The 12,379-nt window shown below is 30.3% G+C and overlaps 3 protein-coding genes across 7 annotated transcripts in view; 1 reads left to right on the top strand and 2 right to left on the bottom strand.

Annotated features, from left to right (window-relative positions):
- Positions 1–12,379, top strand: part of LOC108747425 (spermatogenesis-associated protein 5) — a 104,279-nt gene that overhangs the window by 48,157 nt on the left and 43,743 nt on the right. The window lies entirely within an intron of this gene.
- LOC108747427 (protein croquemort-like) lies at positions 8–10,565 on the bottom strand. Of its 4 annotated transcripts, none has more exons than XM_018484869.1 (9): positions 10,370–10,565; positions 2,663–2,801; positions 2,422–2,579; positions 2,102–2,243; positions 1,810–2,013; positions 1,524–1,735; positions 898–1,192; positions 748–821; positions 8–405 (listed from the first exon to the last, which is right to left on the bottom strand). In XM_018484869.1, the coding sequence occupies exons 1-9, from the start codon at positions 10,531–10,533 to the stop codon at positions 138–140; spliced, it is 1,656 nt and encodes a 551-aa protein (XP_018340371.1). In that variant the 5' UTR covers positions 10,534–10,565; the 3' UTR covers positions 8–137. The 4 variants fall into 4 exon arrangements, with proteins under 4 accessions (XP_018340371.1, XP_018340374.1, XP_018340372.1 ...); XM_018484872.1 differs by having other exon boundaries at positions 2,663–2,803; positions 10,374–10,439; XM_018484870.1 differs by lacking the exon at positions 10,370–10,565 and adding an exon at positions 6,783–6,859.
- Positions 10,766–12,379, bottom strand: part of LOC108747429 (intraflagellar transport protein 57 homolog) — a 3,372-nt gene continuing 1,758 nt past the window's right edge. The window contains exons 5-8 of the mRNA XM_018484874.1: positions 12,106–12,214; positions 11,838–12,034; positions 11,533–11,677; positions 10,766–11,323 (exon numbers count right to left, since the gene is read on the bottom strand). Coding sequence (XP_018340376.1) covers positions 11,157–11,323; positions 11,533–11,677; positions 11,838–12,034; positions 12,106–12,214 — 618 coding nt within the window. The 3' untranslated portion in view covers positions 10,766–11,156. The remainder of the gene's footprint in view (positions 11,324–11,532; positions 11,678–11,837; positions 12,035–12,105; positions 12,215–12,379) is intronic.

The raw sequence follows: 12,379 nt of genomic DNA, 5'->3' as shown, positions 1-12,379 counted from the left end.
CAAATTAGTGATGAAAAGCATAAACAGAACCTCTAACGTTTTAATTATAACATATACAAGAAGTAATGCGAACGCATAATAAATTTAAATCTCGGCGTCCGACTTGTAACAATCATGCTCACAAAAGGAAATAATTACTACATTTCGTCTCGTGTTCTAACATCGCCATCGTATTTAGATATCAATACTTGACCTTCCTCTCCTCGCCATCTCTGTCTTATATAAATGAAGATTCCGATGAAGAATATTAGAACTCCGATTCCCGCGATTCCAAAAAAGGTTACAGAACCTAATGATGGAAGAATTAAAAGTAACTCAACGTTGCCTGAGTATTCGGCAGTTAGATTAGCTTCTTGAGTAAACCACAGCATTGGAATGTAAGTCTTCTGTATATTCTCAAACATGCTGAAATATCGAAAATTAATTGAACAAAACATTTTCTTGTCTGTTATCAAATTAAAAAGATTATAGCGCATTGAAATAGCTTAACATATTTATATATTACAACATCTTTTCTAAAAGTTTAAACTTTTTTACTCAGTTCAGTTTCTACGTGAAGTATTAATGGAAAGATATTTTAAATAGATACTTCGACGCTTTGCATATTCTATTAAATAAAATTATTTTGTTAATCCAAGAATTTCCTTTTTTTTTATTTTCATGATCTTCTAAACAATTTCTCTTTTCTCCTTATGAAGTTTTTATTTTGTTAATGATTTATTTGTGTTGTGCTCGTCTGCTACTTACCTCATACCAGCCACTGGTTCCAGCAATAAGTTTAACTGCAGTTGCGCCTTAACCATAAGTGGGACACCTGAAGTCTTTAAAATTTCTTTCGTATAATATTTGGTGCATATTTTCTGTTTATAGCATTTGTAATTTATGAAAAGTACTTACTGGTTCCAAAACAATCACCAATTCGTGTTTTTGTTTATTTGGTGACATTCCTGTTATATTCTCTGTATAACTTGGATCGGCTAGATAAAAGTGTGGCATGCTAACAAAAGCCGGTGCTCCAAATTTGCAAGATGAAATATTTAATGTTCCGCTGGGTCCACAATTTCCATTGGGACAAAAACATCGTCTTGAAGGTACAGATTCACCATTATCAAGCATATCTTTCGTTCCAATATACTTATGTCCTGTTATACCTTCAAGTTTTATTATTTCTACGAATTGCAAATCCACATATCTAAATAATAAGTAAATTTTAATGCATTATCTTCCCATTCAAGTTTGATTTTGAAAGAATTAAAATCAACTTTGTGTCATTTAGGTTTATATATTTATATGAGTAATCTATATAGAAAAAAATAAGAATACATGTGCTCCAATTTGTCTATGATTTAATGCTACGTCTTAAAAAAAACAAGCCGAAGATATATTCTCTGTATAAAAACTAATAGTGGGAGTTAACAGCAAATGAATGGATTAATATTTAAATTGAAGCTTCATTTATTGTAATATAATTAAGTGTAAATTTTCATATTAACTTAAATGATAATGTTTTTATAACCACTTACGTGCAAATATCAGGAACAAATACAGGTATCGTGTCATTGTTCGCTAAAGGTGGCCAAAAATCTCCCAACGTTCCATGTATCATATTACAAGAACCCGTATAATCATTTGTCCGGTTACTGTAATTCCATTCTTTTATCATTCCCATATCGTACAAATTATTTGCTCCAGTTAACATATTGAATACGCCGTCGTAAGTATCCGAGCCGTTTCTCTGTGAGAAAAAAAGAAATGATTTTTACGTTTGAGATCACATTGCTTGATGCACGTTTGATTCGTTCTACTCACCATGTAGAACCATGCAAATTTAGAATAAGGTAAATCGGTCACATTCATCTTTCGCGCAAGTTCCAAAACCGAGTCGTTGAATCCTTCAAATATCAACGTCTTCACGCTTTTAGTTAATATTAGCTTCTCTCCTAAACGCACCATAACTCCATTGACTATCTTGCGTATAAGCATAGACTTATCTTTCACCGCAGTTGCAACCGTCTAGAATTGGATACACAATATAATAATTAATATAACAACTGAATATACAAAAAAGTGTGCAATTGATCGTCAAATAATTCTGCCTTACCGCAACTATCGGATTTATGTTTGTAACTTGGTCAGTTAGATTTCCATTCGACATAGATTGCTCAAAGAACCAAACTTTCTTCCTTTGAAACGTGACGGTTCCATTTTCATTCCATACTCGATTCACTTTGTAATCGATCTCTCTGCAAAAGAGACACGTACAAATCTGATATAACATCATGATTTTTATGCCCATTTCCACCAATTTCTAATCTTTAGAATTAGAAAAAAACGAAAAGTAAGTTGAACCGAGATTAAAGTTAATCTACATTGATGGAAACGGACATTAGAGTAATAGAACTTTTATGAAAATAATGTTACCGAAAAACGTAAGGCCCCATTTCCTGAAAATGTGGTTTTACACCTGACGAAAACTCATGTGGATTAGTCCAATTGAACATGTAGAATTTCAAGTACATTGGAACAGGAGTTTCCACCCACATATTGAAATTGAAAGATGTTTGCGTTAACGTCATTAGCTGCACAGAAATGCATATATATTACATATAATCTTTTTAACATAAATATATTGATGTAAAATTTTTCTACTTCTTGAATATACCTTTGTAAATAGCAATTCGTACAGCACAGTGATCCAAAGTGATCCCGTGATGATGCCAAGAACCATGATTATTAAACCGACGATTGAGATGATTATAACTTTTTTATAGGATCGCGCCATTTTTACGGGAACTATAGGTCTGAAAGCAATAAACAATCGTTAATCATCATTTCTCTTTTAACTTTTACTATGATATGAGAATTTTCATTCGCCATATTTGAATCAATTATTATGGCATTTCTTAATTATATAATTAGAAAATCAAAGTCGTTTGGAATGTGCAGAAATTCTATTTAGCATCACAAAATGATGTTAAACAATGCAAAATAGATAAATTTCAGAACTTTAGAATAATATACTTAAATTACAATCAGTTACTTCAAAAATGTCATGAACCTTCTTTCTGAATTCTTTGGAGTAGAATTTCACTCTAAAGAGTGAAAATTGAACATCTTGGACAAGAGTGGCTCAATTTTTAATCTTTAAGAACGAGATTCACTCCAAAAGTTTTAGAGAGTAAGAAAAAAAGAGAATTTTATGTTGGAAAACTCAGTTTCGACTATAAGAAATCTACAGGAAACCAGGCAAGAGTTTTGCTACAAAATTATTTAAATTAGAATTGGAATTATGACACATATTTGAAATATGAACACAGATTACGATATATTAGAAATATTATAGATTTTATTTTAATTAATTAGAAACATAAAAAAAAACTTACATTAAAAAATTCTTACAAACAATAAAATGGACGTTGTTACACAACCGAAATAAGCAGTGTAATTATTGGTTACGTTATTCACGGAACAACGCATATGTTGTGTATGATAGTAGATATTGGTAGGCGTACACATTGCAGTGTACCAAGTGGTCATACATAATAGTCTCTGATAGTTAAACGGTTGCACGTAGCAGTAACAAAAATTATAAACTGGTGAAAATCAACGCTCTATTCATTACGTTTTAATTAAAATCAGACGACCCTTTCTGAAAACGCATAGTTCTCACGTCAGCCCAGCTCGCGTAAGAACCGGTTAAAAGATCTCTGCGAGACTTCGTGAACACAGTGTATATGTTACATCAGTCGGAATGTCAAAAGAACGTAAACAAGCGATTTCAACGATTTTATCGACATCTATTTGTTTCTATAAAAACAGCATTTGCGACAAAATTAAGCTACAACATTACGTCTCATCTGATATATGTATCTGGCATAGATTAACCTATCTTACCGTTATTTATCTAGGTAAGAATCGAGAACGGACAAGAGACAAAAGGGCGAATTGTCTCACGTTAAAGGGCCTGCAGCGGCGCACCTCGATCACGGAAGATCGCAATTTTTTCACAGTCTCGCACGAAAATTTCATAATATATCATCGGAAGACGTACGCGGGTCTCTCTATGCTTTCTTTTTTCCTTACTACACGTAGTACACCATAGTACAGGGTACGATACACTTTTTACACTCGATACAGTCGATACTCTAGTCTGTGTATAAAAAGCAGCATTGCAGTATATATCTATAGGGTAACTGTCCCTATTAATGTGCCTTTTAGCCAATTTGCTTATTATCGAATTAATTATTAAATATTGTAGCTTTAACTTTATCTGCTTGCTATCAATATCGGAGTTTCAACTATTTCTTTTTCTTACAATATTTCTTTAATCTAAAAAATATTAATACTTTATAATGCTTTTGACAAAAATAAAAAACATGTTTTTGTTCCTATTAGTAAGTCCTCTAAGCGGCCCTATTAATGTGCCTCCAATTTGTGTGCCTATTCACATTTGACTCATTTTAACATATATAAAACAGGTAATAAATTTAAGCTAATTGTTTATGTTAATATTACATAAATCTTTATTTCAACTTATTTCAAAGTACACTCACATAACACAACGTTCTCAGCTCTAATACAGGGCACATTAATAGGGACAAGGTTAAAATCTTGTCTTACGTATTACTGGATTCACACAAATTCCTCATATCTTTTAAAAAATATTTAAAATATTTTAATACTCAAAAATTAAAATATTATCTTCGTGTATGCATTAATAATTTAACAAATATATTTAACTAATAATTACAAATATTTAACTTAATAATTTAACTTAACAAAAAAAAATACTTTTTCTTATTTATTTGTGCTAGTTTTCTTTATAACTTATCGAAATACAAAAGCACACTAATAGGGACAGGCACAGTAATTGAGACAGTTACCTCATTGCATAGCAAAATTATTTGTTTTAAGGATTTATGTGTCACATTTCAAAACATACAACATACTCAATTACCAAAAAAATAAAAGTGACATAAGGAGCTTTCTAGCAAGAGACACAAATTGACACAAGAGTCATATCCTGTTCTTCAATCCTAATGTTCAATAATCAGTAAGAAACAAAAACAAAATGACTTTTGTGTTAATTTGTGCTTCCGCTGAAAAGTTCCCATGAATTGCTTTATTTTTACGTAAAATTTGGGCACCATTTTTATTGGTTTAAAAGTTGTTTAATTTTTTTATTGTCTTGATTTTTATGTAAAATCGTTTTTTGTAGTATTTACTCATTTGAAAATTTAATAAACAAGTAATATTACGTCACTTGCATAAGTGCTTTTTGAATTTGTTTCGCAGATGCTGCGCTATGCTATGTGAGATGATATTAATTAAATGCCTTTATAGTAATGTATAAATCGACACAAATATCGTTAACTTTCTTTGCATTCCAATAACGAGATAGAACGAGAAGATAGAACGATACTTATATTACTAATTAATGGAAGGCATCCACAACACACACATTAATATAGCCAAACATTCTTAATGTTATTAAATCTCGAGCATGGGAATAAATAATACAGAGATAAAGATAATGAAAATACAGGCGTTGCTACTCGATAGAGCAAGTCTAAAAATGTATGAAAATGAAAAGCAAAATAATGGAGCGAGCTATATCCAAATCATAGGTAAAATATATATGTCAATATCACTGCATTAATATTAATTAAAAATTTTCCTATTACGATATGAAAAGTTCTAACGTTCTAACTAAACAAAAAAATTTTTATTTGTTAGTATATGTATAGATTGAAATTTATGTATTTATTACATATATTTTTTATTTTATAAAAATATGTTTTATAAAATATCTTTTACATTTTATAATTAAAAAAAAATGTATTATATATATTATTTTATTTTAAATTTCAATATCGTAAATTCTTTATTTCACATCTAGTTTTCATTAGTTTTCCGATTCGCTTTTCTATTAAAACGCTTTTTATAAGAATTTTGTCTTTGTATAACAATAGTACTGAACGTTATGTTGCACTCTACAGAATTTTTTAAGCGAAAATGTTACTGAATAAACAGTATGCGATGACTGGCAACTGGCACGCTCTATTTGTTTTGAACGTTATTTTAAAACCGCCACTATTCGTTGATTATTATTATTATGAGAGGTTTGAAATGAAGGCTACAAAACACGCACTAACTTAAAACAAACTTATCTATTGTCATTCCAATGTAATTTATTCGGAAATCCTCGAAGGCATCAGATATGCCTATAAACTCATATTTTCCTGAATACATTTTTTAGTTTTAGATTTCTGTCGGAATATTCCCGACATTCCAATTTTTTATTCTGCTATTTTGCCGGAAGCTTTCACAGTACTGTTTATTCTCTGAAGTAATTATAACTAACTTCCTCGTGTTCCATTCCACTTCCTCTCAAGTATGTATGAAATAAATAAATTTTGTTATGCTTCATTTTATACGTTATTTCTGCTAGAAGCAAAATTGTGAGGAAAAAGTAAAAAAATGAAAGAAGAGATTGAGACAATAATGAGAAAGTTAAATGATTAGAGGAAAAAGAAATATCTCATTAGAGGAAAAATTCGAAAATCTCATTAGAAATCCTTTTAATTAAAAAAATGTTATCGAAAAAAAATTATATTCTAGATATATTTTTATTTACAATATGTGTAATTTGTGACGGTTCTTCGTTCGAGAAGATTTTAGGAAATTTAATCAAAGAATCAATAGATAAATGTGAAAATATTCATTAATTTTTATTATCAAGATTTACTGGCTCCGATTACATTAACTCGAAGAATTCTTACCGTATTGACGTTTGCGTAGAGGTTGCATTTCTGCGCGCTTTAGGTTTTCGTACTTCAGCCATTTTGATCTCTCCAAATAAATATCTCGCATCCGAGGAAAAAGTAATAACAGCAGGTCGCTTTCGTCTTCACGAGAAATTAGTTTCAAGTACAACCGCGAATTACTCGGCTTACTTTCACATTAATAATCACAACGAACAGAATGGAAATCTGCCATTTACAGAAATCAAGTCTCTAAAATATTGTTTCTATATTTTTTCCCAACACTTATTCGTATGTCAGAATTAATAACTGTTGGGCTGAAAGAAAGTCTAGTCACTGATTGAAAATATCAATCAGTGATGACAAATGAGGCAAATGATGTCAACAATATGATTGTAAGATTTCAAGTGCTTTATTCTGATAAAATTGAATATCGTTAAGAAGCGAAAGGTTGCTTTACTTTTATCAAGTTAAGATAAGATCTTCGAAGCAATCACGAGATATTTCTTTGATTTCATCTATAAAACGATGAAATTTTATTTCATGATAACTCGTGTTTATGCAATCTCTATCGAGATCAACATTTTTCGAACTTCTCTCTGAATTAAAAGCAATGCAAAACAGCAATTAATAATCTTACATATTTATTGAATTAAAAACAAATAAAAAACGCACGATTTCGAACGAAATTGATCAAAGTATGATCTCAAGAAGATCGTTAATTAATTCTTGACTACAGCAACAGTCATTTAGATTCAAAGTGAAAAATTTTAGACAATTATACAATCTGTACTGAAATTTTCTAAATTGTAGGTAAAAAATTTTTGAAATTCTATTCAGTCGTTATAAGGAGCAAGTTGATTTTATACTTTAACGTTTTAAAACTTAGTTACATAACGTTTTATAACTTTTATAATTATATGTATAGTTGAAGGTCAAAAACCACGAAAAAAACTTCGAGCAACTCGAAAGTTTGTATGCGATTTTTTTCCACATTTCATACATTGAAAAAAAAACTAAATTTTAATAAATATTTATTTGAATAGTTCTAAAGTAAATATTTACTAAATGTAAATATTTATTTGATACTAAAACCATTAATTTGATTAAACTATCCATTCTTTATTAAGTAAAAATTTATTTATTGTAAGTAAATGTTCACTTAGTAATATTCAAAAAAATATGTATTAATATTTAATAAATTTTTTCAATAGTGTTACGCACTATTGATGAAATGATTGCAAGTAGCTTGTAAGCAGGTATTGCTCTCTTTGATGAATTAAGATTAATCGAGATGATAATTACATCGAGATAAGCGATAAACCATAACCAACTGTTAATGCAATCCCAATCGTGATGTCTCTTAACACATAACGATGTCCCTTTTTCTGCAACTGTACATCTTACTTTACACTTGTGTCATCTTTTAAGACGGTCATCTCGACAGTCTCGATGCCCTCGATCATTACGATAGATACGACATGCAGCTTCCACGTAGGAAAGTCACAGACTATGCAATGACCACGACGCATAAATAGAACCTACAGATTTTTATTCATTAGATGAGGCGAGCTAATGACTAATCGTTCAACGAACAAATAACGGGAATTGCAAGTAAGAGACAAAATGATACGTATTAATAATACGTCTATCTTTTATCGCTCAAAGTTCAGATTTATTCATGCAATTTCAGACGTGAGAGATACTTGAAATAATAAATACTTGTAGATTGCTTGATAGTTGTAATATAAAAATGTGTCCGATTGTAATACTTTTAATTGATATATCAAACAAAAAAAAAGTCAATCGAATATTTCTTTCAAGAGTTTGTGTAATTGAGAGGATAAAGATTTGCATAACAAATGTGCTGAGTAATTTACTTCAAGAAAGTATCGAAAGAAATTATCAAAATATATTATTTAGGACTTTAAATTTTTTTATATTACCATTATATAACGAAATAATCTGAGAAAATCTGAATTTAAGTCGAAAAATAGCATAAATTCTTTAAAAATCGATTAATATACTTAATCAGGTTCTTAAAAATGATATTTGGAAACTTAAGTGAATTAATAAATTTAGAAAAAAAAAACATTTTACTGAAATTTTACTGAAATTTATTAAGCTGTTATAACTTCCTTTGTTTTTTTTATGATTTTAGAATATGTAATCTTTGTTTATGTTTTATATATATATATTACATATAATTATGAGTCATTTTCATTTGTAATGTCATTATGTATGTTATGCATCATTATGTACGGAAGGCAAAATCAATTTTTCATTCTATGATTCATCGATGTGCTCCCATTCTTTCTTGTCAAGTATAATTTTGAATTCATTTACATATATTTCCAATGTAAAAAGGACATATACATTTGAAATAATTCATTTGCATGTTGAAATTCAGTTTCCTTTTGGTATTGAAACATATAGTTTGTTGAAATGTGACTTATTTTTTTTTACATAACATATAATATGTACAAAATATACTCGACAAAAGATAACATATAAATAAGCATATAAATAAGATAATTATATAGAAATTGTGAATTACTTATTGCTATTTATATTCCTATATTTCAAGCAACACAATTTTTAAATGAAGAAGTAAAAAAGTTTTTGTTAGTTGCATATCAACAAAATAAATCGTTTTATGTATTCAAAAATGTTTTTAGTATATATTTATTATTTTGTTTATTATAAACATTTCGTTACTGTTTAATATTTGTGTCGTATTGTTTAATTTACTTAATATGTTAGTAAATCTTTCGCGCACGACAGCGATATATTGGGTGCAAAAATGCGAAGAAATTGTGAAAGTGAAAGCAGCGAAGAGAAAACATCGCTCCGGTAATTGCGTGGCATTGCGATTCGAACACATGCGATGGAAGGCTATCACATCCTGCATAAGAACAGATAGAGAAACGACACGATTCAGGCTTCGTCCATCGTGATTCACGCTTACAGACACGCTTACATACGATTTAGCACGTACCTTTTTTTTTAACTTGGAATTTTTTAAGGAATTATTTTTAACTTCAAAGTTTCTAAAAAATCGTAACGAGTAAATGCATTGTCGAAAATCGATTATTTCATAAATTCGATTATAAAAGAGGGATCCTGTCCGGGTAAACTCTATATTCAAAAAAAGAAAATTAAATCAAAATCTATGCCTCCGCAAAACAATGAATTATGTTATTGACGATGCTAGCATCTAATAATGACAGTTATTGTCTCGTTGAATTATTTTTATCATTGATACCAATACATATCGAATGTCACACTTTATTTTAACAGCGCGTAATTGCGAACACTCATCGAGGAAAAATTTTTCCGCTTGCAAACGATAAAAGCGCCCACCACGAATCAATCTGCAGACCAACAAAACAAGAATGTTTCCGTGATTTAATTTTAACAATCGATTTCCCGATGGATAATCGAGAGACCTTTGATGGTTGTTATATCATTTTGGCGATCATCTCATATTATCTCATATCGATATAATATCGATATTAACGAACAAAGAATTGATAAGAGATTCACGTGCTCCTGGATTGCGTAAAATCGTACATTAATCAAAACAAAAGAGTTCTTTTACATACCTATTGTTCTCGAGTCCAAGTCTACTTTTTACGCCCGTCTCGCCTGCACTGAACGTCTGACACACTCGACTCGAGTACCAACGCGCGAATATGCAATTGCATCGATTGCGCGAACAATCGCCATGGACGGCAGATTCGTGCGAGATAGCACCGCGATCTCGCATTATCACTTCTTTTTTTCGTTCATGGGTTACTTTTACACATATACGTGTCGATCAGCTAGACAGTCAACAACTTGATCGCTGCGAATGCGATATACGCAGAAAAAAAAAGAAAAATATAGTTACGGAAAGTGCTGAAGGATATTTCGAATCGGATAAGACAAGAGTGATAAGAAATGTTATGTAAAAAAAAAAAACAAAAAAACGTTTTTATTTAACTGAAATACTGTGTCAGTGTTGATTGACAATTATGAGCTAAGTACAAACGTATAAATTGCATAATCAGAAATTTCACACATTTATGAGAGGTGCACACTGCGGTGCGATTTTTTTCAGTTCTACGTAGTTGCGTTATCGCAACTTCTTTAGAGGCAGAGTAATTGGACCCGTAATGACGCACATATAATAGGTCTGTTTTTTTATTCCTTTAAAAAGGAACTGGACTATACTTGAACTCTCTTTCTCGCTTTCGTCAAATATCAAACATATACTTTAAGTTTCAAAAGTGTATACTAATCTAATCACAAAAAGCAGACCTAATATGTAATCAAGACTAGACTACGTAACATCACACGTCGGACAGATTGAAATATACAAACATAAATAATAAAGATGTACGACGTGCGTTAAATTATTACTGAGGTACTCGTGCTGTTCATATCCTCTCGTAACTGTGTTCGATCCCGTACTCTCGCGCACATCAAGCTGTACTCCAACACGCCGATTCGAATATTCATCTCGGAGATTTCATTCTTCATCCTCGTGATCATTTTCTTTATATTAATAAGCGGCGCTGTAAATATACATTTTAGAGTAAAAATTAGATATTTTCCAACCACGTCTTCGTATCGAATGATATCTATACTCTCTAAATTCTTTGGAGTGGAATCTCACTCCAAAGAGTAAAAATTGAGTCAGTTTAAAAAAAAAGAGTAGCTCAATTTTCAATCTTTAAGAGTGAGATTTACTACTCTAAATGTTTTGAAATAAATTTATACTTACTTCCATCAGTCATGCTGGAGCCTCTCTCATCCATTTCTCTCTTCACATGTTCCAACTCCTCCACTAATTTATTAAGAACACGCGTTCGTTCGGTAACACCACCACTAACGTCTCTATATTGTTCTTTGACTTTCGATAATTCTTCCTAGATTAATTATTATAATTGACATGTCACTATCTGTATGTGTAATTTAATAATACGTATAAAAAATTTAATATAAAAACATAACAAACTTAATAATATAATAATATTTAAGTTAAATATAAAAATATAATATTAAAAAATATAAAATTGAATAACTCACTTGCAATGAGCGATAGTCTGTTAAAGACGGTTCGAGTTGCTTGTTAAGATAAGTTTCCCTAGTCTTAATCTTGTCTAAAGTACTCCCGATATCGGTGTAAATTTTGTTCAAGTGGGCCTTTGTACCGCTCAGATTAGTTGCGATATTCATACGCAATTGTTTCATCTGCTCGAGATGCGCTCTCCAATCTCTTGAATCTACGATAAATTTAAATATGCAATAACGCTCGTTTTATTTAACTGATTTTCATTCAAAAATTATTCAATACCTGTCTTAACAGTCACTTTCAAACGAGGTAGAACTTTTTCTAATTCTAATTGCCACTCTTCCCTATTAGTTTTAGATTCTAAAATGCTGTCTAATTTTTGCGTCTCGCTCTGAAACGTAAAAAAGTTAATGATTTTAATAACATTATTTTTATACATATATATATATATACAGGGTGGGCCATCTATTGGTACGTTTTTAAAAATGCGATCAAATGAGCATACATTGATATTTTTTATTAATTTTTTTTTTGTTGTGAAGCTAAAAGTATCCGC

The sequence above is a fragment of the Trachymyrmex septentrionalis genome, unplaced genomic scaffold (genome assembly GCF_001594115.1).
Source record: "Trachymyrmex septentrionalis isolate Tsep2-gDNA-1 unplaced genomic scaffold, Tsep1.0 scaffold2, whole genome shotgun sequence".
Taxonomy (NCBI): domain Eukaryota; kingdom Metazoa; phylum Arthropoda; class Insecta; order Hymenoptera; family Formicidae; genus Trachymyrmex; species Trachymyrmex septentrionalis.
The sequence above is the reverse complement of the archived record's forward strand: the minus strand, read 5'-3'. Positions and strand labels throughout refer to the sequence as shown.

Excerpts from the sequence above, each read along its gene's own strand:
- LOC108747427 (XM_018484869.1), bottom strand. The coding sequence starts at position 10,533 with ATGCGAGATCGCGGTGCTATCTCGCACGAATCTGCCGTCCATGGCGAT. Across the intron at positions 2,580-2,662 it reads ACGAATTGCTATTTACAAAG|CTAATGACGTTAACGCAAAC; the intron begins GTATATTCAAGA and ends ATTTCTGTGCAG. Across the intron at positions 1,193-1,523 it reads TTTGTTCCTGATATTTGCAC|ATATGTGGATTTGCAATTCG; the intron begins GTAAGTGGTTAT and ends CTTATTATTTAG.